At 51.3% G+C, this 23,959-nt stretch overlaps 1 protein-coding gene across 3 annotated transcripts in view; it reads right to left on the bottom strand.

The window, feature by feature from the left end:
* Plcg1 (phospholipase C gamma 1) overlaps positions 1 to 23,959 on the bottom strand; it is a 33,742-nt gene that overhangs the window by 5,405 nt on the left and 4,378 nt on the right. For 2 of the 3 annotated variants that reach the window (XM_026383189.2, XM_026383191.2), the window contains exons 3-25: positions 10,410 to 10,562; positions 10,204 to 10,297; positions 10,002 to 10,049; positions 7,958 to 8,042; positions 7,784 to 7,867; positions 7,538 to 7,572; positions 7,304 to 7,376; positions 7,107 to 7,208; positions 6,822 to 6,940; positions 6,650 to 6,735; positions 6,455 to 6,575; positions 4,846 to 5,014; positions 4,580 to 4,702; positions 4,380 to 4,481; positions 4,101 to 4,288; positions 3,590 to 3,790; positions 3,395 to 3,514; positions 3,120 to 3,300; positions 2,179 to 2,256; positions 1,332 to 1,435; positions 1,027 to 1,123; positions 777 to 846; positions 105 to 262 (exon numbers count right to left, since the gene is read on the bottom strand). In XM_026383189.2, the coding sequence (XP_026238974.1) occupies positions 105 to 262; positions 777 to 846; positions 1,027 to 1,123; positions 1,332 to 1,435; positions 2,179 to 2,256; positions 3,120 to 3,300; positions 3,395 to 3,514; positions 3,590 to 3,790; positions 4,101 to 4,288; positions 4,380 to 4,481; positions 4,580 to 4,702; positions 4,846 to 5,014; positions 6,455 to 6,575; positions 6,650 to 6,735; positions 6,822 to 6,940; positions 7,107 to 7,208; positions 7,304 to 7,376; positions 7,538 to 7,572; positions 7,784 to 7,867; positions 7,958 to 8,042; positions 10,002 to 10,049; positions 10,204 to 10,297; positions 10,410 to 10,562 (2,591 nt within the window). Of the gene's footprint in view, positions 1 to 104; positions 263 to 776; positions 847 to 1,026; positions 1,124 to 1,331; positions 1,436 to 2,178; positions 2,257 to 3,119; positions 3,301 to 3,394; positions 3,515 to 3,589; positions 3,791 to 4,100; positions 4,289 to 4,379; positions 4,482 to 4,579; positions 4,703 to 4,845; positions 5,015 to 6,454; positions 6,576 to 6,649; positions 6,736 to 6,821; positions 6,941 to 7,106; positions 7,209 to 7,303; positions 7,377 to 7,537; positions 7,573 to 7,783; positions 7,868 to 7,957; positions 8,043 to 9,800; positions 9,967 to 10,001; positions 10,050 to 10,203; positions 10,298 to 10,409; positions 10,563 to 23,959 lie in introns of those variants that run through there. The other variant, XM_077799629.1, reaches the window with a different exon arrangement.

The raw sequence follows: 23,959 nt of genomic DNA, 5'->3' as shown, positions 1-23,959 counted from the left end.
GCTGCTGGGAGTTGGAGGCCATGGCTCCCTGACACACCCATATCCTGCCCACCAAATCCCCCACCAACACCACCAACACCTTTCAGGTTCTAACAGATTCTCACCCTGGCATCTGCAGTCTGGGCCACTTCACGGATCTTCTTCACCCAGTCCTGCAGCTCCTCCTGGGAATCAGCTGCAACATCCAGGGACCAGTGGGCCACTGATGCCAGGCTGATGGAGAAGACGAAGAGCCGGTTGTTCTTGCCCTCAGGACGGATGGCTGGGATGGTAAGGAAAAACAGCTGTGTTCCCTGTTCCATACCCCTGGCACTGGCTCAAATGAATTCTATCTCATCTCATTTCCTCCTTACCACACCTTTGGGTGGGTTAGATCACTGTGCACGCTCATTTTACAAAGACCATTTCAACTCAGACACAAGCCTCTGTCAGTGGTGATGGCACCAGAGTTCCAAACCTAGCTCTGCCCAACTCAGGCCTCTTCCTCAGGCCATGTCTTCACCCCATCCAACTCCAAGCCTGTCACACACCCCTGCTGCCCAACCCATTAGAACTATGGATATCAGTCAGCCAGCCATCAAAATGTTTGCTCTCTGACGATCCTGACTAACTCCACAGTGCCTGGCATAGGGCGAGCATGCAGGGGCCAAAGAGAGCCTAGTGTGTTCAGGGGTGTCCAGAATATGGGGGAAGTGAGGGTTCAGCCATTGGCTTCCTCCTAAGAGCCTGACCCAAAGGAACACTGTGCAAGCCAAGAGGAAAGGATGGGGGCTCACCAATCTGACAGGCGGGCACATCCACAACCCCCCGCAATAAGTCCCCCAGCGGGCTGTTCTCGTCCAAGTGCTGTGGAAGCAAAGCCCAGAGGATGGTCAGCACAGCTGCCACACCACCTGTGTGAGGCTGCATGTGTGTAACAATATGTCCTGTGACGACACAGGCTGGCCAGGGACCATGTGTGATGGATGTGTGCAGAGGATGACCCGGGGAGAGGGAAATCCCAGGCCAGTGTGGCTCTGGACTCACCTCCCTCTCAGGCTCCAGGGCTGCTGGGTTGACCATCTCTTCCACATAGTTTGACGGGAACCACAGCTGCTTCTTTCCACCATAGTCCCCTCGCCACCTGTGGGAGCCACATGGTGCTAACCCTCAGCAATCACCCCAAACTCCCACAGGACAGCATCCTTAGATAGGGCTCCCACACCTAAAGCAGGCCAAGACAGGCACTGCTGGTGCACACAGACGACACACACTCCACAGAGCACATGGCTGGGGCCCTGGACTCCTGGCCCACCACATCACAGGCTCTCTGGCTCCAAGGGCAGGCTCACCAGCCTCCATCTTGTTTCTCCACATTCTGGATGATGGCGCTCTTGGTGAAAGTCAGCTCATCCTCTCTCTGGGCCTTATAGTCAAAGAGGGCTTTCACTGCACACTGCAGGGGTGAAACACGTGGGTTAAAGCAAACAGGCCCTCCCTATGGCTCCTGATTAGAGGACTCACGTGTACATACACGTGCTTACACTTCCCATCCAGGCTGAGGTCAGTAGAGAGGCCACTGCCGGCAACTAGCTCTAGTTACAGTCCTCACCACCACACTGCCCTGCAGGAGGCTCCAGGGCAGACAGAGTGGAGAGAGGGAGGGCCTCTGCCAGGGAAGCTCCTGGCTATCTAGGTAGAACTCTGCAACCCCCACCCTGGGCCCCAGAGAACAGGGCTGGCAGGCCAGCAAGGGAGATTCTGCAGTAGCCCTACAGCCTATGGGCATGGCTGGAACCCCATCATTCCTCATCTCTGAGGAGCCCCTGGCTGCTGAGAAGAGGGGGTAAGAAATAGGGCACCCTCTCTAATACCTCAGAGGTAAGAGGAAAATCCTTTAAGATTTTCCACAAGAGAGCAACTGGCCAGTGTGCTTCCCATCTCTGCTGCTACCCAGGGAAGAAATGGAGTTAGCCCTAGGGAACAATCTGAAAGGGTCAAGCTAACTCAGAGGACAGGGCTAAGGAGTGGGTCAGCCCCAGGAGAGCTACACATCTCTCACAACATCCTGGGCCTTAGCAAACCACAATCACTTCTCCACACAGACCACAGACAGGCCCAGAATACAAAAATGCAGCTAAGCTAAGCAGTTGGAGATGCCCTCTGCCTTAGCTTCCTGTTCCGAGGGCTAAGCTGTACCTTGAAAGTCGGCATAGGGTTTGCCTCCACATAGAAGCCAGGGTTACGGCCTTCGTACAGGGCCCCATAGTCAGGCTCCTGGAAACAGGACACATTGAGATCTATTAATGCTTCAAAGCAGCTGTTCGTACCCATGGGTCCCTTTCTCCCACCACAGCTGGCCTCCACCTGGCCCCCCTCAACAAGAACCTTCACTGACACCTGGTCCACTGAGAGCCCCCAACTTGTGAGGTGCATAGGGGCCTGGCCTCTCCTTTTTGCATATCCTGTCCTGAGGCACACATGATTCTAAAATCTCTACTTTGGCTCCTGAGAGGCTTGTAGCTAGGTCCCCAAAGGTTACCAGAAATGATGATTTTTGTTTGGTAGCTGAACCCAACGTCCACAAGAGCCCCAGAATGCTCCTGCCTGTCCCTGGATGCCTATGTCCCCTAATGACAAGTCTTTCTAAATTATCTCCTATTCGAGACATCTTCTTTCAACTCAATGACATGACCTGGGTCCAGAGTCCTGGTCACCCACTGCACCATTAGTCCCTGCTTCTTCCCTTGCTAGTTTCCCCTGCAGCTTGCCCTCCATCCCAGCACCCAGAGGGCATCTGCACAAACCCACTGTGTGGCCCACTCTTTTCAACTAGGAAAGTCCAGGCCAAGCCTGCTAGCAAGTTTCTGGCATCTGTATACTACTCCCTCTATGAGCTCAGGACCTGGTTAACCTGCACCTTGGCTCACTGGTATCCTTGAATGCCTAGCCTCATCCTTGCAGATGCAGCTCAGATGTCACTCCCTCCAGAATCCCTTCCTGGTGCCCAGTCTGAGACCCCTTCCATGGAAGCTTCTGCAACACTCTAAAACTTGGTGTCATGTACAGCCAGATTATCCAATGACCATTAGATTCTGGGTCTCTCCTGACCCCGCTGTCATGCTCCCCAGTCCCCTTACAGCTGTGCCTATCTTCTCCAGTGCCTCCTCATTGATAGGGTAGCGCAGCTTCATCTTGCGGTATAGCGGGTGCTTCTCATAGTAGCTGATGAGGTCAACAAGGCTGTCAAACTCTGAGTTCCCCAGCATCACTGTCTGGCCCTCCTGCTGGACACGGCAGTGCTTGATCTTGCCTTCGGCCCTTCACAAGGAGAGAATGGTCACATGGAGTCAAGGCAGCACAGACGAAGGTGAGGTCTCACACCCCCTCCAGCATCCCTGGGCTGACCCCTCACCGGAAGGAGATGGCATATGAGTTGGGCTCACTCCGTTTCCGCACCAAAAAGGCCCCATCACGGGGCACACGCATCAGCATGTGCTCGGCCTGTGCTCTGGTCAGGCTTGCATGGTACCACCTGAGGACAGGCAGAGTCAGGCCCCAGCCAGCACCACCCCTGGTCCTGCCCACCAGCCCCAGTCCTCTCCCTCACTCTTTGCTCTCGTGGGCATTGGTCTGTGGGACAGGCTCTGAAAGGCGCATCTCAAACTCGTTGCAGCGCAGGGGCACCTGCTGATAGTGTGTGATGAGGTCATAGAGAGAATCAAAGACGAGGTTGTCTGTCAAGAAGAACTTGGGGGTCCCAGCGTCCTGCCGGGAGTGGATTCGGCAGTGCTGGACTTTCCCGTTCCGCCTGAGGGAAGAGAGGATGGAGGGAGTCATGAGATACAGGTCAGGGCTCCAAAGAACAAGGTCCACCCCAAGCAAGGCATTACGTCCCAAAGAGGAAGGTCAGTCTCTAAAGGAACTCAGGTAAGGAACAGGAGGCCGTCAAAGGGATTAAAAACGTGTACAGTCACAACGCACATGTGAAGAAATCACACTCCACATAGAAGCCTGGAACAAAGGCTCCAAGTGTCAAACTATGACCATTTCTGGTGGTGCCATGGCTACATATACACACTGACAGAGCTCGTGCAATGAATGCACTAGGAGTAGATTACCAGAAAGACAGCGTGTAGTCACCCACGAAGGTCTCACTCTCGCGCACTAGGAAGGAGCCATCGGGAGCCCCAGTCTCAATGCAGTACTCAGTGAGCAGGCGCTCTGCAATGTGCCGCCCGTCCCGCCCTGCGCCGAGCTTCCCGTGGAACCACTTCTCATTGGAGTGCAGCTCTGTGCTACCACTGGCCTGTGAGGGGGAGGACAACAGCAAAGCCACTCAGTAACTCTCACCCCAGCCCTGACCTAGCCCAGCCCCAAGCCCCAGACCTACTCCTTACCTCCTTGGGCTCTTCCTCATCCTCGTTGCCTTGGTCACTACTGGTCTCCTCAGAGTAGTAGATCTTGCTGCTGGTCAAAACGAAGTAGTGGGGATACCACTCCTGGAACAGACCAAAGGGGCCTGTGAGCCAGGGCTCTCACCACCCTGCCAGCATGCCCTGCCCTGCCCTGCCCTGCCCTGCCCTGCCGGGGAGCTCACGTGGTTTATGGGATCCTCCAGGTAGAGGATGCCATTCTTGATGGAGTTGCTGATGTCGTTCTCAGAGTACATCACCGAGCTGGGCACCTCCTCATAGGCACTGCCCTCGGCCAGCTTCTTGTGCTGCATGGAGCATGCCAGGTCATGGCATTGCCTGCTCCAGTCCTAATTATACCTCCTGCTGGAGGACTAGACCAAAAGCAAGAACCTGGCCTGGGAGAGGCATTGCAAGTGTGGGGCTCCTCCCACCAGCCCTCTACCCCTACCTTGATAAGGATCTTCCTCTTGAGCTGGTTGGGTGAGGGGAGCCCATCAGCAGTGATGTCCACAGGCTTGGTGAGAAGTGTGTCCCCAAGCACCTTCTTGAAGTACTGAGCCATGTTCCTCTGCTGGGCAATGCTGCAGTGGTCCTCAATAGACAGAATGACAGGGTACCTGTGGGACAGGACATGAGTGCAGTTGATGCATACCCTACAATTCTGTGGGGTGAAGGCTCAGTCCAAACAGCACCCTACCCACAGCCCTGATGCTGGGAGCCAAGGACCTGGGAGCATCCTAATCTAGCAGCTCTCTCAGAAGAGAGGTGGCTGTGGCCACAGCTACTGGTATAGTGGAACAGGTGGGAACCAAGAGGGGCAGGTGCTGTAGAAGGAAGCCCCAGAGTTGGTTGGTTTATGGAGGCTGCCAGATAGAGCAAAAAAGATATTCTAGGGCTGGGGATGTGGCTCAAGCGGTAGCGCGCTCGCCTGGCATGCGTGCGGCCCGGGTTCGATCCTCAGCACCACATACAAACAAAGATGTTGTGTCTGCCGATAACTAAAAAATAAATATTAAAATTCCCTCTCTCTCTCTTTAAAAAAATAAAGATCATTGTTAAAAAAAAAAAAAAAAGATATTCTACACTAAAAAGAGGTCAGGGAAGAGTAGAAGCAGCCTCTAAATACAGCTATTGGTGGGGCTGAAATTGTAGTCAGTGGTGGAGAAGTTGCCTAGCATGTGTGGGGACCTGGGTTCAGTTCTCAGCACAGCATATAAATGAATGAATAAGGGCTGGGGCTGGGGCTCAGTGGTAGCACACTTGCCTGGCAAGTGTGGGGCACTGGGTTAGATTCTCAGCACCATACATAAATAAATAAAAATAAAGATTAAAAAAAAGTGTTAAAAAATAATAAAATTTAAAAAATGAATGAATAAAATAAAGGTCTATCTAAAGAAAGATATTAAAAAATAATAAAAAATAAATAAATACAGCTATGGGAGGGTCAGTGAGGTACAAAAGATTAATGACCACAAGTTAGGTAATGAATAGGAACTAAGGAATGAGTCACAGATAATTCTCTGGACTATGAAGGAAAAGGAGCTAGTGAGACACTGGCCTGTAGAGATAAAGGCTGATGCCTGTTGTGGTAGTGCACACCTACAATCCCAAAGACTTGGAAAGCTGAGGCAGGAGGATTTCAAATTTGAGGCCAGCCTTAGCAACTTAGTGAGGTCCTAAGCAACTTAGTAAGACCTCTGTCTCAAAATAAAAAATAAAAAGGGCCAGGGATGTAGCTCAGTAGTGAAGTGTCTCTTCAATCCCCAGTACCAAAACAACAAAACAAAAACTAAAGAGATCAAGGTTAAGGACATGTTTTTTGAGGGTGAGATGATTTGAAGGTGTTCCACAGGCCATAAGGACCTATAAAAAAGGTGGGCCAAGAATGCAGGAAACAAGAACATGGGAAACAATAGCTCAAGCAAGAAGCAGGAGAGGAGAGGCCAAGAGGAAAAATAAAGATGGAGGGCAGGGGGGATGGGGCAGGGCACATGAAGGGTCCCCGGAGCGAGAGAGCTGGAGCCAAGATCACCCCTGGAACCCCCACGCCCACTCACTCTGAGGCCACGAAGGCATGCTCCTTGATGGTGTGTAGGACATCTGAGAACTTGATCTTGGTGGTAAGAGTGTGTCCATGGTAAATGACTGGCATCCCATCTGGGCCATCCCAGCAGTCCACTGAGGAGTAATATCACCACGGTCAAGGGAGCATGACCCTCACCTTCCCTCCCCAGCCCCTGGTCCCCACGCACACTCGATGCAGCGACAGCCCATCCGCAGGCAGCGAGCATAGGCTTCCAGGGAGGACTCGCTGGAGAACTGGTCCCCAGTCAGGTACCTGGACAGTCAAAGAGAGAGGCAGGTGTGGTCCAGTGGGCCCTCCTCCCTAGAGGGGCTAGGCAGGGTAGAAGGAGCCACACTCACGTGTTGTGCGAGGAGGAGATCCAGTAGTGGGAGAGGGGGTTGTTCATGGTGTCTGGGGACACTGCATCCAGCTGGGAGTTCCACACGCTGTTTTCTTTGGAGAACAGGAAGGTGACAAACTGTCCAGGAACAAATGTGGAAGGGATGAGAAAGTGAGCACCAGCTGCCACCCAGGATGGGAGGTATAAGCAGAAGAAGGTGCTCAGCCTCAACTGGGTAGAGAGCCAGCAGGCATTAGGTGGCATCCCAGGGGAGTCTAGTTCCTAGGGCCTAGGTGGAGCTCACCTCATCCAGGAAGAAGTATGGCTCCTCGATCTCTCGCAAGGGGTCTCGGAGAAAGCTGAGCATGAACTCCTGCACCTGGAGGCGGTCCACAGCCCACAGCTCCTGAGTGGTGGGGAAAGCAGGCATGAGACAAGCCTCTAGTCAGTGGTGAATGCTCCCCCTACCTCCACCAGCATGAAACCCTTGCCCAACCATACCCCTTGGTACTCAAGGAGGAACTGCTGGAACTCAGGAAGGGACACTCGGCAGAGCTCTGGCCGCTCCCCAGTCCTACAGAGAAAAGGCTAGTGCCTACATGATGGACAGATAGCAGGGGCCCTTCGGAGGACAGAGCCTAACTCCCAGCCAGCATAGCTCACCCCTCCCATCACTTCCCCACCTGTATCAGAATCACCCAGGGGAGAGCCCCACCTCCCATCTCCAAACCAAACCTCAAGGTGCTGGAATCCAAGAAGGGGAGGTCCATCTGCAGGAAACAGAACCTGGTCAGGGACAGAGCCTGGGAGATCACACAGGCAAGGGGCTCTCAGAAGAGGCTGGGACAACAGATGGGGGCAGGCCTCAGGGAGCAATGGCACCCAAAAGCTCCCAAGCAGGGCATCAGGGCTGAAGCAAGCAGGGTTGGGGGTGGGGTAGAGAAGCAGAACAAGGGCAGGGAGGACAGGCGGCTCATGCACCGTCTTCTGGGCGTTGTACATGAGGCTGCGGTACAGCTGAGCAAACTGTCCATAGGTGATGTCCCCACTGCGTTGCTCCAGGTCCTGCATAATACAGAGCACGACTGTTGGTTAGGGCACAGCTGAGGGGCTCCTGGCTTCCCCCACCCTGCCAGAGTCCCCAGAGGCCCTTACCGTCAGCCGCTCTCGGAGGAAGCGCATGTTGGGGACCCGGTAATTGACCTGAGACAGCATGTTCTTCAGGTCCTTGGCTGATATACTAAAAAAAAAGACACGCCCCCAGGGATCTCATCCAGTTTCTTACACTCTCTGACCCAATGGTTGAGTTCACCTGGGGCTGGTCAAGTAAACAACTCTAGTTGGAGAACTTGGCAACCTGATGGCAAGACTGGATTAGAACCTAGCAGTGAGGGATGTACCTTTCTTTCTCTGGGCCTAGGTTTCCTCATCTATGCAAAAAAAAAGCTCATGATTCTGGCAAGAGGTGACGAGGCTCAGTCAAGCAGGGTAGGCATAGGAGGGAAGGAAAACCATCTCTGGCCCACTTCTCACTAGACTACTGTAGCCTGTGCCTCCAGCTGTCCAGCTGGCTTGGAATTGGGTTCTCCATCTGATATCTACCCAGAAACCTCAGAACCCCAGCCCCCAGGCTGTTAGCACCAAAGTGAAAGGGGCCAGGCAGGGTGAAGAATTCAGAGAGCCATGTGTCCCTGCCCTCCAGGATTGCTGTTGCCCAGGAAATGGGGCCAGGATGCAGACTGAAGACAGGATGGACAAGATGGAGAAGGGAGGCTCTCTCCTGGAAGGTGGTGTTGGAAAGGAGGGGACACTCCTTTTCTGGCCTGATAGCCTGGCAAGAAGCACTGAAATTCCCTGCGGGGACTCAGTTCTGCACCAAGGGTCAACTGCTGTTGAGCAAGCGCTCGCTGTGCACAAGTACTGCCTCACCTGACCCTGAGTCACCCAGGAGGTTGATGTGCCCAAATCCCCATTTTCCAGGAAGGAAATGGATATTTTCTTCTGATTACCACCCTTTCCCTCTTTCCTATCAGTATATGAACAGCTGTTGTTCTGTCATCCCGCCTAGCTCTCTGTTCTCCTCTGTGGCAAAACCCCTGGGAAGAGTCACCCACACTCCTTTAGTGTCCTTGAGCCTCTCTTACTACCTGGCTAATGATGCTCTGCCCACCACGTTGCTAAGCACACAGTTTACTTGCAGTTGTCACCACTCCCTCCTCTCCATGGCTTCCTCTTATCCTCACTACTGCCACTCAACCCCAATCCCTAATGTGGGAATGGTCTGGGATCAGCCCCTGGACCTCTTCTCTTTTCTTGCTATACCTGCCCCTTGGGTGATGACTTCCTACCCGCAGGAGTTTCCCTATCATCAATATACTCAAGTCAGTATGTCCAACTTCTCTCCTGAACTCATTCTACCCACCTGCCAACTCCACACTCTATCCTACACACACTGTAAGACTCACACCTGCAGTGAACCCCTGAACTCCCCACAATGTGTTCCTCCTAAGGTCTTCCTGCTCCAGTCAATGGCAATCCCATTTTTGCAGTTGCTCAAGTCAAAAAGCCTACTGATCCTTGACTTTCTCTCATACCCCAAAATCAATATGTTAGGAAATTCTTTCTTGGCTCTGTCTTCAAAATAGAAGATAGCCTGAAATGAACCACTTGCTACCATTTACCACCCAGATCCAAGTCCTGCCTTTTTTCTTGTAGAGGGTGAAGCCACTCAGAAAAGCCCTCCACATAGCCATCAACATGATCCTGAGCAAATTAAGACAGAGCACGTTACTCTTCTCTTCAGAACCTCCTGTGGTTTCCCACTTCTTGGGATGATCAGAGGGCCTGACTATGGTGCAGCACCCACACCATCCCATCTGGTCTTTGTTTCCCCCAACTCTTCTTGACCCATATGGCTGCCATACCAGCTGTGAAGCCATGAACTACAAGGCACCCCCCTCATGTACTACCAATCACCCTGACCCTCTGGGTGACTTACATGATACCTAGAGTCAGGTCTGAATGTCCATTCTTTGCCCGGTGGCAGAGCACATGACCGCCAGAGGGCTTTCTGCAGAAGGAGACTTGTGCCAGAATCCCCCACCCCACTTAAGGCAGGATGGTTCCCTCTGGCTCTTCAGGTGGCTGCTCAGAGGCTACTGTCCTGGCTACTGAGTATGAGTTACAGCTCAGCACCTACCGATCCTCACGATTCCGATCCACTGAGTAGAACTGTTTTCGGAGCCACCTGGAGAGAGAGAAACCTGAGGTGAGGGTCACTTCTCCAGCCAGGGCAATCCCAGGGGGGAAAGGGGAGCAGATGGTGTCTGGGCACACAGAGTCCCTGCCCCTGCTGCCCTTACCCCCAAGGTCCCCTGTCCTAATTACATCATGGTTCTTACCTCTCAATCTGCAGGGGTGTGGCTGCCTTTAATGTGTCCTCCATCAGCCAAGTTAAGCCCTTGATCCACATGTTCACTTCATCCTCAGATGTGGCTGTGAGCAAAGGTAACAGCTGAGCTTATTAAGGCACATACCTCTCATGGGGGCAGGGCTGAAAGCATTCCCCTTACCTACCCCTACCTCCTTCCAAACCCTCGACTCCCACCTTGCAGGCTCAGGGTTTTTAGGCGGAATTCCATTCCATAGAGGATGACAAAGCAGTGTGACTGGTCTGGCCGGAAAGCAGGGTCCTCTTGATAGCGATCGAAGTCCCGTGAGGTCTTCCCAGGGCGAATCTCCTTGATTTCACGAATATCAACTAGGAAGGTAGTGAAGAGGCCAGGGTCAGTCTAGAGCCCACCAGAATTGCACTAAAAGGAGGGAGGCCTGATTTCCTCACTCATTCCCACTCCTTCCCTCGGGAGCAACCACAAAGAAAGTTGCTCCCACTGTTTCTCGGGGGCCAAGCCAAAACCACTCACAAGCAATCTAGGCAATAAAAGAGAACTGGGTTGATCTAAGAATAAACCTTTACTAAGGGGTGAGAGGTCAATGAAGGCTATCAGGGCAGGGAGCTGTGTGGCATCCCACTCCCTTCTTTGCTCCCTTACAGAAAATACAGCCTGGACTCTTGGACCTGGAAAAGAGCTGCACATCAGAAGAAGCAATGGAGACCAAGGCTGTTCCGGAACACAAACACACAACCAATCATGAAGTCTCAAGGGTAGGGCTAAACAGGTCCAGATGGGTCTCAGGCCCATAAAACTGGTATGTGCCTGAAATGCTCCACACCCTAAAGACATCCCCACAGAAGTTCCAGCAAGAGGCCTAGTCTCCCCTAAGGCAGCAGCTGTCCAAGTGCTGCAGATATCCTGGGCCCAGCCCACCAGTTGGCCTGACACCACTTCCTTATCAAAGGGCCCTCACACATCACAGGTTGAGAAGTATACAGGCCTGAATGGCAAGTGACCTGCCTTGGCCATTAAGCTGAATGATGATTCAGAGCAACTAAGCCAAGGGACTCATTTAACTTCTCAGTTTTACCACCTATAAGGCAAAGGGCTTAAACTGAGTTTCTCTGGAAGGTGGGGTGGTAGAGAAAACATGCACAGGCACTGGGGCAAGACTGCGGAACTAGAATCCTGGCTCCACCTCACATCAGCTACATGATCTCGGCAGAGGGTCAACCACTCTTTCCACTGCTGCATGTAAAGAGGTAACAAACAAGAGCATCAGGAGGATACTGGTAAGGCCAGTGCTGTTGTAGCTGGAAGTGCCAGCATTGTGCATTGCACATAGAGGGAACTCTGTTCCTTAACCAGCCAGAGCTTGCTCAGGGGCAGAGGCTCTGATCTGAGGCCTGGAAAGGCTCAGACACTCTACAGCACAGGATGGCTGCCCCTGGCTATATATCCACACTATGCCCTGGGACCACCTGGAAGCCTAGACAGAGGACAAACATTCTAGCCTAGGATGGCAGATTTAAGGAAGATCAGGTCAAGCAAAAACAGCTTGGCTAAGCCAACCTCTAGAGATGACTGAACTTTTCCTCAGTTTGGGATCCTCTTAAAATGCTCTGACCCTAGACTCACCTAAAGATGTGGAGCTCTGCCTGGCCAGCCCCAACACCCAGGCTCTTTTCCTGACCTGTCTGTCCCTCGAACCACAATAGGCACCACCTATCCCACCTGGAGCAGTGGTATCACTTCTGACCCTAACTCCAGATCTCCTGCCACAACAGTACTGGTTCTATCTGGGCCAAATCTGACCTCTCAGCAAAGCCCCCTAATTTTCCTGATGGTAGGCCTACCTTTAGTTCTAACCAACTGGCCATCCATTCTGACTCTCTTGAATCTTCATAAAACTTTATTCTGACCCCTGAAGGTCCCACTCATCTCTATGCCCCAGACTTCTCCTTGTCAGCCTAAGGAAACCTGCTCTCATATGGTCTTCAAAGCTTTTCATAATAGAAGCTCAGAAATTACCTGAGTTTTTTGTCTCCACATCTTCTCTGTTCCATCCAAACTACACCAGACCTACAGCAAGAATAGTCAGTGCTTCCTGTCCCCATTTCATTCCATTCCCTGGCCAGGTTCCACTCTCTTTCACCAAAGACCCAGCTGAGAAGCTCCACCCTGCCATGGTAATCCTCTCCATGCCTCATGGTGCTGCACAGACCTATGTGCCTCATCTCCCCCAGGCCCTGCAGAGTCTCTCCAGCACTTACAGAATGAACAAATAAAAAAGCAGACACACAGGTTGGGAGTGGGCAGTGAAATGAGGATGGAGTGAAAAAATAAGGTACTATACTCAGGTAGACACAGGGAGGGGTAGAGGGTTAGGATTTGGTTATACAGACTCAGCCTGAGAACACAGAAATGGAACATCCACAGATGGAAGGAGCAGCTTCCACCAGGGGAAATGCCCACATCAGAAAATGCACAACAACCACAAACTCTGCCCTTTGAAACAGAAACCAGTATGTTCTTCCGGTGCAGAGCTACTGCCACCCTCCTTATACCACCTTACAATAGGGGTGTCTGAGGGCACACTCACACGTGTGCCCCGCCCCACATACTTGTTTATGGCCAGGGCCTGCAAAGTCCATAACAGAGGTCTTTCCTCTCTGCTGCTCACTGGGCACCAAAGGTAGTTCACAATGATGTGGCAACTGCAGGGCCAGTCACAGCCACCCCCAGAGCCTCTGGTTCACATGTGCATGTGCACAGTCAGTGGGCCCTAGGTGAGCTCCAGCCTGCCCTGTGTTCCTGAGCACAGTTCCACAAAAACCAGGCTGAATGCAAAACAGGAGCTTGCCTGAGATAGGAACTAGGCAGGCAAAGAGCAGTTCAAGGCTGGACATGTCACTCTCCCCCAGCTCTCACCTGGTCCTTTGAACTGCTTCCTATAAGGAGATACCAACCCGGCTCTGATACCCTTAAAGTCACCAGCAGACTGAAAAGAACCTGGCAGCAGTGAGATGGTCTACCCAGTTCCTGAAAGCACATCCTGTGCTACTCCACCCCATCCTCTATCCTCCTAGAACATTATAGCAGGGTCTTCTTTCCTGAGAGAGCCAAGGCTGGTCCTCCAGGAACTGTCATCATAGGGAGGCACAAGTCAGACATGGCCTCTGTCCTACTTGCAGAGCAGGAGTAGGAGGCTGAACTGGTCCAGCATGATCTAGGCCAGACATAATATGGCTCAGGAAGAGGAGAAAGAGACCTCCCCAGAACCTGGAAGCCTGGGGAGGGGAGGACCCCTCAGAGGAGCATGACCAGCCTCCTCTCCCATGCAGAAGTGTGGGAGAGTAACGTTTAGGGGAACACTGGAGGAAAAATGAGCTAGGTCTATTGAGAGGCCCTCATTATGCAGGAGATGGGGGAGCAAGGAGGAAGAACTCTCTGAGGACAAGGGCAGGAATTCACAACCAGGAAGCCACCTGATGTGCAGCATGATGACCAAAGCCAAATTCCCAGGCTCACCCCAACCTGAGGGTACAGCCTGCCCAGAGCTTCTGAATACTCATTCCTCCTGGGATCAGGTCTCCACACCCCTGACGAAGGCTACCCAGGATTCAGGAATGACCTGGGTGTGCCACTCCAAACACAGCTGTGGTAGACAGTGAAAAGATAAGGGCAGTAAGGAGAAACCAGTCCCTTACATTTAATCCCCACAAACATCCATAAGAAACAAGGACTCGGCCTTTCTTGATGGGTTCTGGGGTAGTGAGCGTCGCCCCCCCCCTCCACCAGTGCTGCCCCATGCTAAGGACTGTCATCACTTGCAAGCTCTGAGAGCTGATAACCTCTCACAAGCCAGGCTGCCAGTGCTCTAGGTAGAATCTTCGGGGCTCTGCTCTGCCTCCCACCCCTAATGGAGATCTGCCTCCTCCGTTCCTTCAGGAAGCCTTTGCTGCTGTCTGCTTCCTAAAGCTGCCAGGCCTAGCAAGGAGAACCACACAGGTCTGAAACTGCAGCTAGGAGGCCTGGCAGTCCTTCACTCTTTCGCCTTAGTTTTCCCATCAAGAAACTGGAAATCCCCCTTACCTCAAGGTTGCTGTGAGGGCCTTCTGGGAACCCACCCACCTGTCCATGTGCCTACTGCTGTCAAAATGGGGCCTATGAAAGATGGCAAAAGGAGACACTCACATGGCTGCCTGCCAGGCTCTGCCGAGGGCAGACACAAACCTGTAAGAGAGAAAGCTGGGCCACAAGGGCAAGAGTCCAAGTAGCAATTTCCCCAGCTCAAAATGGGGTCTTGCAAGAAGGGCCCTGGGAAAAGAAGTGGGTCTCCTGGGGTCTCCATTCATATCATCACAAGATGTGTTTTAAGTTAGATGCTGCTTCTGGGCCTGGTGCACGCCTCTGCGTGCTCCTATACAGTCTGAGGCATGTGCAACACCACCGCCCTGCACACAGGAGGGTACAGGAACAAGAGGTCAATGGATCTGAAAGACCAAGTAGGATATCCTCTCTGGCTCACCACAGATAAAACGAAGGTTTCAGTGAGGATACACTAGCCATAGACCTTCAGGTAGAGACACATTACTACTGCATAAAGACCCCCACATGGGAGCGGCAGCCTTGGCCCACCTTCCCACACCAACCTCAGACTGGTTTGTTTTGGTTTTGACAAAAGGAAATGTGCTTTCTACTTGACACTTGGGGATGGTGCTAAGCACTGAGGCAGAATGCCACAAGACTGAATTTGTAAAACCTAAGTTTGCATGACCAGGCCAAGGACGCTGGAAAGAGCAATGTACTCTTTCCACCTCTCTTCTCTTCTCCTTTCTCATCTTCCCTTTCTTGGCCCAGTGACAGGTTCCTGAGACCACAGAGACTAGAGACTAGTTCTTTGAGCAGAGCATCTGAGCCATGCAGGCCTAAATATCAACTGCCTTTTGAATGTGCCAGTAATGGCAGTTGCTATCCCTTTAAGAACCTGTTTCCTCATCTAAGCCATAGAAAGAATCACAAGCACTTTGAGGGCTTTGAAGGAAGATAACTCTCAGGACTGCCTGAGAACCTACTTCTGCAGAAGAATAGGCCCCAATCCCTGGGATGACACCCAATTCACTAGGTGTGCAGAGGTGCTCTTAAGGGGACAAGCTCAATGATGGGCAGTTAGTATATTTGGGAAAGGGAACAGGACAATGCCCTAGAAGGACCCATCTGAATGCTCCCTTCAGCGCAGACCGCTTCCTGTCTTGTGACTCCTGCTCCTCACCCCCTCCCAGACATTAGGCCAAGCCACAGGCCTGCCACTAGCTCTCCTCCTGCCCATTGCAGTAGGACAACCATCCTGTGTGGCCACTGCAGAGATATACACAGGAGCAGTATTCTTGCAGCCCAGACAGAGTTCTAGGACAGTGGGGGACCTTAGGAAAGAGAAAAGGGATAGTGAGGGTGGAGTACTAACCCTTTTGCAGGACTCCTAAGAACACAGCTCCCTGGGAGCCAGCCAGCCCTTCCCCAGGGTAGAAATGGCAGGCAGTGAAAGGTGAGAAGAGAGAGCACAACCACCAAACCCAATACCTTAAATTAGACCCAAACTTCTTGGTTAGAACCCATGTCCCAGGGTCCCTTGCCCTCAACAAAGTAATTTTCCAAACAGTCCTATAGGTAGGACTACTTGGCAAAGGGAAGATAATGATGAGGCATATATTCCTTCCTATTTCTGTGCAGTACCTGCCATCATACCAGACCAGCAGCAAGACAGGACCAGCACCCGCTTCCCAGGACACACAAAAGAAGCTGTAGCCAAACCATGGAATCCAGGTTACGCCCACATGGGCTCCCCAAAACATCTGACCAAGAAGAGCAGCCAAGCCTGACTCAGCATCCGGCCCCTGTCCCACCTTGGTAAACAGGAAAAGTCCATTCGGAGAGCTAGATGAAGGTCTGTGGGATTCCCTACATGGGACCCTGCCACAAACTAAATGCTTAGGCACAGCTGCACAGGATCCTCACCAATACACAAGTTACCTAGAGGCTAGATACTAAAGGAATCTCCTCTTCAGAGAAATGAAGAAACAAAGGGCCTAAAGTGTCTTGTAATAGTCACATGGTGATTCATGCAGACCAGGGCCCTCTGCAGTATCCCCACAGCAGCCACCAGTCCTGATATTGGGTATACAGAGGAAAAGCCTGGCAGACACAGCAAGTCTTCATATCGCCCAGGCGGGCAGCCTTTTCCCCTAGGATGCTAGCTCAATCTCACCCATTTCAGAGATGGCAACAACATACCTAGGCCCCAAAAGGAGAGGGAAGAAGGCCCTACTCAGAGAACTTTAAGCTGGAAGAAAGCATAGCAGCCACCTATTAGTTTATTCATCCACTCCATCAAATCACACATTGACTAGGCATCTATCTATCCCACCTCAGGCTCCAGGTTGGGTCCCAGGGAAATAGATCAATAAGGTATTTGAGTTCCTGTCCTTGAGAAAACTCTTGCCTGATGGAGGAAACAGATGGGGAAACAGATAACTATGAGGTCATGCAAACAGTGGAACAACAGGGAGATGTCTGTGGTACAGAGAGCGGCAGGGTCTTGCAGTGCTCTATAGAGGTAGGTCAGGAGGCCAACCTGCACATGTTGGGCAGAGAGGGTCATGAAAGCCAAGGCATTGACACAGGAGGCTTGTGTATTCTAGAAACAGTGTGTTCAGAGTACAGGGAGAGAGGGCAGGCCTACACTGGCCTTGATGGCCACAATAGGGGAAGGTAGCAGTAGGAGAGGTGGCTTTCCCCAACTTTTCTGTCCAAGCCCAGATGACGCAGGTAACCCAGGGGTTAGCTTCCAGGTCAGGAGTTCTGTGTGCTCTGGTATCTGCCTCCCTGCAGTCTGATGCTACCATTCTCCTTTGACTAGCCTGTGCCTGCTGGCCTCCCTGCTATAGAAGAGAGGATAAGAGTCCACTAGGCCAGGTCCCAGGACTGTCTGGGATCTCAAAAGGCTCTCAAACAATGCCCCTTATGATCCATTCAGGTCACATGTAGAATCAGAGTCCTGGGCATAAATCATTTTCCTATCATTCTCTTTCTTGACCACAACTTCCCCCTACTTGAAGCTTTGCCCTCAATCATTTCCACACAACCTCACCAGGTTTTCCTGCTTCTTGGTATTTTCATTAAACAATGGCCTTTCTCAAGGCTCAGGCCAAGATCCTCTCTTCTGGGGATCTGCCTGCTGCACTAGTCAATGTCAGCCATGTTCACAGCTTTAACTGCCTCCTATGCACAGACAATTCACAAAACCTCTCCAACCTCCAAGCCTCAGATCCTTCAACTCAACTGCTTACCTCCTATTCTCCACCTGTCCACCTCAAGAACACCCTAATGGCAACCCCCAAACCAAACACTGTCTTCTATCACCAAAATCCAGGCCTGATAGCAGTCAGCTAACAGTATCGCCAAACAGGTGCATAAATTTCGGAATCATCATTGGTCCCCTTTCCTCTCACCAGTTTCAATCCAATCTTTCAAGTTCTGCTGCCTTTATTATGCACAATTAACTACATTCACTGAACACCCATGAGGGGCATCATGCTAGGTACTAAGAACCCAGGTTATCTCAGGAGTTTGAATGTGGGAGGAAGGATTAGATTTGCACACTATGCTAGACAGGTGATGTTAAATAGAGCCCACAGACAAATGTTCTGAGAAGCTGTGAAGCAGGGAGCACAAGGTAACTACCTCTGATGGGTGGGAAGAGAACAGGAACAACAGTGGCACTGGACATCCCTCTCATTTCTTGCATAGTTACTTTGTGCACCACTGTGCAAAACTCTTGATAAGACTGTTTCATTTCATCTTTGCAAACAACACCATGAAGCAGGTATCAGAGGTTCCCATTTCCCAAGTCAGAAAACTAAGCACAGAGAGGTTAATGAACTTATGCAAGCGGGAAGCTCATAAGTGACAGAGCCAACAATATTTCAAAGCCAAGACTGTCTCTGAGGCAGGTTTGTGTCCTGTACTGTCTCAGGATCCCTGTGGGAAAAGACCAAATGGGGCCAACAGAGACAGAGGAGAGGAAAGGACTCAACACACTGCTTGCTGCTTCATGGCTTTTGTCAGAATGGTGAGCACACGTGTATTTTAAGGCTATCTAACTATATTCTCCATTAGCGTGTAAAATCCTTCTAGGGATGGACTGTGTCTATCATCTTCACCACCCCATGGTCAGCAACAACTTATTAACGAGATTTGTTGAAAGAGAAAAATACAATGAGTCATTGCTACCCAACCTGCTCCGGCTCAATTTCCCACAGCCCACGACACCTGGAGGCCTTTATCTGCCACTCTGTCTCTGAGGACCCTCCCATAGAGCTGAGGAAATTAATTAGAAAGAGAAAAAAAATCTGGGATCTCCCTCCCACGACAAAATAATAGGGGCTTAGGACTGAAGTAGGGAGTTGAAAGGGAAAGGAGAGAGTAGAGGCCTTCACCTCATGGAACTCCTGAGTCCTGTCTCACCATGCAGTCATGGCACCCCACTCTCTACCACTGCATATTCCATATGCGGGTGGAGGTAAGGCCAGTCTTACACCCCAAACACAGTAAACCCTGACTACAGGTTGGAGATGTTCTCAATGAGGACAGAAGTTATCAAGTTGGAGGCCTGCTTGCTTAGACATTCTGCCTCTGCAGATGCTACAAGGTTCTCCTATCTCAGAGTTGCATGAACCAGCTCCTTTATAGCAGCTGACCATAGTCCCTTTGGGCCATGCCACCCCAAGTCATTCTTTTCCCTTTTGTTTCCTCATGAAGCAGGGCCCCAGTGAGTGATCTAGTCTCTGACCTCACCCCAGGTGACAGAATTCACTCACTGCCTCCCCAGGAATTACAACTTAGAAGCTTTGAAATTCTACTGACTTGTAACCCCTAGTTCTATTCTCGGAGGACACATCTTGCCTCATCCCCCTCTAGCACACATCCTTACTTGGAGCTTCATGCTTCCAGTGTGAGCCAGTTCTCAGGGCAGGAACCAGGATAGTCTCTTGGGAACAGTCTGATATCAGGCATTCTGTTCTCAAGCGTGAATGCTCTTGTGTTGCTGCTGGCCTCAAGAGGCCCTCTGTAAAATTCCTAACAAAGTGACATATGCTACCTTTCCTATACTCCTTGGGCCATAAGCCAAGAACTCCCAAGAAAAACCACAATCCCAGTTGGGACTGACTAGCTAACACAGGCACATTATACTCAAATACTGCTGTGGGGTGGAGGAAGTGCAGAATGGGAAGAGAGCTGCCTTCAAACATTTGGAATAGCAGGTAGTACAGAGAGACCATCAGGTATGTCAGCAGAGCCTCAGAGAAGGCCATTACCCACTACCTCTGGCGATACCCAACCTGTCAACTGAGGGAATCAAGCTGTACTCCTTTGTATCTCCTGTCCCCTCACACAGGTGAGAAACCTGTGGAACCTGAAGCAGCCGTCCTCCTCCCCTTTTCTAGGGTTAGTTATTCTATGAACTCAAGCCCACACTTTCTGGGCCTGAGGTTGATCAGTCACTCAATCCACAGGGTTAGCACCAAACACCAATCTCAGACAGACAGAACCCAGTGTGGTTGATGTCCTCCTCCCACCATGGCCACGCCAAGGACATGTGAATAGGGGCATGCATGTCCTCAATAATCACTTCCCCTAGGAACTTCAGCTCAGTCATACACCCAGGTATCCAAGAAAATAGGAAGCCAACCCTAAAGTGAACTCCCACCTGGGCCAAGGGTGAATCTTATTGAATACAAACAAGTGGTTAAAGTTGCTGTGGGCCAACCCTCACCAGTCTGGCCAGCTGTTCACTGCCAAGGCCAGGAGCTTCAGTCACATGAAGCTCCTCCTCACCCACTCTTCACGGTGCTCATGCCTTGTTGCCTCAATGCCAGGTACCTCAGGAGCCTTTGTGCAGATCTTCTAACCAACACTGATTTGCCAGCTAGTGTGGGAGGGGTCCATGGAGTAGGTTAGGCTGCTACAGAGAGAAGGCCAGTTCCACATGGGCATTCAGGCTCAGCCTATTGCAACTGGAAGCCACCAATGTCTTCTGCTTTCATGGTTTTCCACATATTTGGACTGCTAGCTTCCCAGGATCAAGGACCAGGTCACCTCCTTTTCTTGCTCCCTGACTCCTTTGTGCCAGGCCTGTAAAGGAGATGCCAGTCTTCTGCAGGAGAAAGCCTCACCCCATTTACTTTGCATCCTGAGTCTAGCTGAAGCCAGGGCCCACCGGCCAGCACCAGGAAGGGCCAAGGCAGGAAGGAAGCAGCAGCGCCTATACACAAAGCCTACACGTGGGCTATAAAAAGGAACCCCTCCCTGCTTCCCCCAGGATATGGGCCTGGTTCCTAGGAGGTGAGGCGTGGGGAGAGAGCTAGTGCTGGTGCCTAGGCACACAGCCACTGTAGCCTCTCAAAGGCTAGCCTAGCACCATCTCAAAAGAAACTTGTTTTGCAAGGAGGAGCACGAGAGCAATAAGGGAATTCAAGTAGATTCAAGTAGAGATTCTCTGAGTCCCATCTCTCAGGACTACAGCCTCCCGCAAAGCAACCAATTCTACTGTCCCAACTGCCTCTTCTCCCAACTCCACAGTATTCAAGGACACCCCTTCACACTTCTTTCTTTGCTCTCTGGGGGACTAAGCACACTTCCTAGAGGCCTCTAAGCACGTAGGTTCTCACCCTGGAGGTTCTAGTACACACAGCTCTAGGGAGCAGCCATGATGAGAGGCAAGAAGAAGCTCTAAATCTGGGGTGATGACAGGAAGCTGTGGCAAAACAGACCAGGCTCAGAGGAGAGCTCAACTAGGGGCATGTGAGTTGGGGCTAAGGCAGGGAGATTACAATTAGGTAAGGGCCTCAACATCTGAACATAAAGATACACCAATTTCAAAGATGCCAGCTAAAGGCAGTCTCTTGACTCCCACAGTGGCAGTCTGCTCTATGCCAGCAGCAGAGCCATCATATTGTCATTTTCCCCACAGTGAGAGAATATACTGAACACTGTAGCAGGAATCAGAAATCCTAGGCTATATGAACTCACCCTTGGGACCCCCGTTTCTTCCTTTGTACAAGAGGAATAATAATTCCTGCCCTCCTTGGGTTTATGGAGCTGTTGCAAATCTCAAATAACATAAAAGATGAGAAAATGCTCCATGAACTCCCAATGCACAATTCAAACACCAGAATTTTTTGATGCCCTGGACCTCTGTGTATAGACTCAGGGAGAAAGAAAACAAGCAGACTCCTAACCAGGTTGTCAAGAGCAGTCACAACCACACTGGGTGGCAGAGAAAACAGGAGCTCTGCAGTTCTCCTTAAAGTGAAAGAGTAAAGGAAACAAATACTTAAGTGCCCGGAGGCTGGGCACCTTCAAAGAAAATCTTACATATACAAATCTCATTTGGTTAGCATTAATATACAACTCTGTAGGAAGAAATTATTTTTATAGAAAAGGGTTAGTTTGAAAGTTAATGTAATAAACCCAGGATTACAGGAAGAGTTGAGACTCAACCCAAATGTAAACAGCTCTAGCTACAAATCTCCAGACCCTAAGTTCAATTATCAAAAGGGTGGGGCTATCAGGTCACTCCTCACCCTTGGGGAGTCTCACCACTTATAACCACTCAGAAATTCCCCCAGGGTAGCCGTAGCACCTTCAGATAGGGAACTCTACATGGAGCTCCAGAACACTCCCTTCCCCCACCTCACACCCAGTTCTCCTAGAACTCTCCTTAAAGTCCTCACCAACTTCTCTATTTCTACAATAGGGAGTGAAGATGGGAAATTCAGGCCTTTGTGACCTCAGGCTTCACTTCTTCCCTCAGATATATCCATCAGTGGCCTCCTCAAAGCCACATCCCACAGGAAAGGGCAAAGAGTGTGAAGAGATGCTGTGAGTTAGGGAGACGGATGTGGACAGGGCAGCAGAGGCAGCCCCGCCAGCCTGGGCTGTGGTAACAGAGAGCTTCCTGGAAGACAGGGTCTCCCACCCTGCTCAGATAGCAAGGCACTTAGAAATAGGCCGATGTTGATGTCTTTGCCCCACAGGAAGGGTTACTACCCAAGCAGCTGTTTCCAGCAACCACCTTGCCTCCCTGAAAATGCCATGGGTGGAAAAGAGCCCTGACCACAAAAGCACTCCTGAGAGTTGCAAAAGTGTCCACAGCCTCCTTGCCCTGACTCCACGGGCTCAGAGGCCAGGAACCAGCCCTACAACACAACAGGTACCTCCACTCTCCTTCCCATCAGGCCCTCCTGGGGACTCAATCCTACGCACCTCCCGTCAGAGCTCCACACATTAAGCACATACACTATGCCACATTTAATGCCAAGGACGTTACACAGATTCTCACTGAATCCTTACAAAAACTTGAAATAAATTCCATTTATTACTATCCCCTTTTACAGATGAGAAGCTCAGAGAGGTAAGAACATACTCTAGGTCACAGAGTAAGTAAGCCGCTTGACAGGATTCTGACTGGCAGTGTGAGCTCACAGCCCAAACACTCAACTACTTAACTCTACTATCTCACCTCTCAAGACTTTGGCCTCTCTCCCCTCTGCCACCATTGCCTCCTGGTTGACTCAGAAAGGAGGTCTTATTTGGGTCCTCATCAGCAGTCCCCTACAAACTGCCCTCTTCCCCAACCTGACAGACTACAGCAGGAGCATCCCAGATGCACAGAGCAAAGTCAGTGCCACTGCAGCTTGTGCTGACCCTAGTACTAACGGGATGGAGTGTGACCCCCTAAACATAACACACAGAGCACAGCATACGGGGAGCCCTCCCGAAACTGTCTCATCCATCACAGCCTCATCTCTACCATGCTAAATGCATTTCCAATCCCTCCATATCAGCACAGGCAAATTCCTCAAGCATTCAAGGGCCAGCTCAAAGGTCACCTCTCCCATGACACACTCCCTGGCTCTCTCCTCATGCACTCAGAGTTCTTCATACACTTTCGCAATGGTGCCTAAGATGCAGAATTATAATAGCATGCTCCCAAGTCGGTTCCACCTTAAAGGGCCTCACAACACGGACCATGTCCCATTTAGCCTTTGAACCCTCAGTGCCTTGCACTGGGCAAATAAGAGGTATACAAATAATACTTAATGAGTAAATGCCCCTCGCACCAAGGGGCCACCTGAAGCAAAGCTAGTAGCCAAGATCTCTAAGCTCTGACTCAAAACTGTGCACCTGTGTCGACACACAGACACTCAGAGTGCTGGAGAAGCTGGAAGTGCTCAGTTTTCTAGTCATCTGTGAAGCAGGCCCCTTTCCTAGATTCACTGGAAAGAACCCCAGCTGCAGAGAGGGCCTGGAAACCCACACATTGGAGCAAGCCGGGGGTGCTGAGGAAACACTAAGTGGACTAACTTCCCCTGGAAAAAGGACAGCCAGACCGGAAACACACAGGCAGGAATGGGTAGCTGTCGAGATCCGGACATGTGCTTTTGCCCTTCTCCAGCTAGAAGTAACCAGCCAGCACAAAGGAAGCCTTATGACAGCCGCCAATGCCTTGCAAGCACTCTGGGCCTAGCCCTCAGAGCAGGCTTCTTGGTGTACTCCTCTTCTCACCAGGTGAACACCCACTGCCACAGCTCACCCCAGCCAGCTGGTCCCAACACCACCTCCCCTCTGAGCCCAGTTGTCCCATCAAGGGGCTCACCTGTTTTCTTTTGTCAACATTCCCCTTCATTAAAGGTACCAC

Source organism: Urocitellus parryii, chromosome 6 (genome assembly GCF_045843805.1).
Source record: "Urocitellus parryii isolate mUroPar1 chromosome 6, mUroPar1.hap1, whole genome shotgun sequence".
Classification (NCBI taxonomy): Eukaryota; Metazoa; Chordata; class Mammalia; order Rodentia; family Sciuridae; genus Urocitellus; species Urocitellus parryii.
This window is presented reverse-complemented; position numbering and strand designations above follow the sequence as displayed.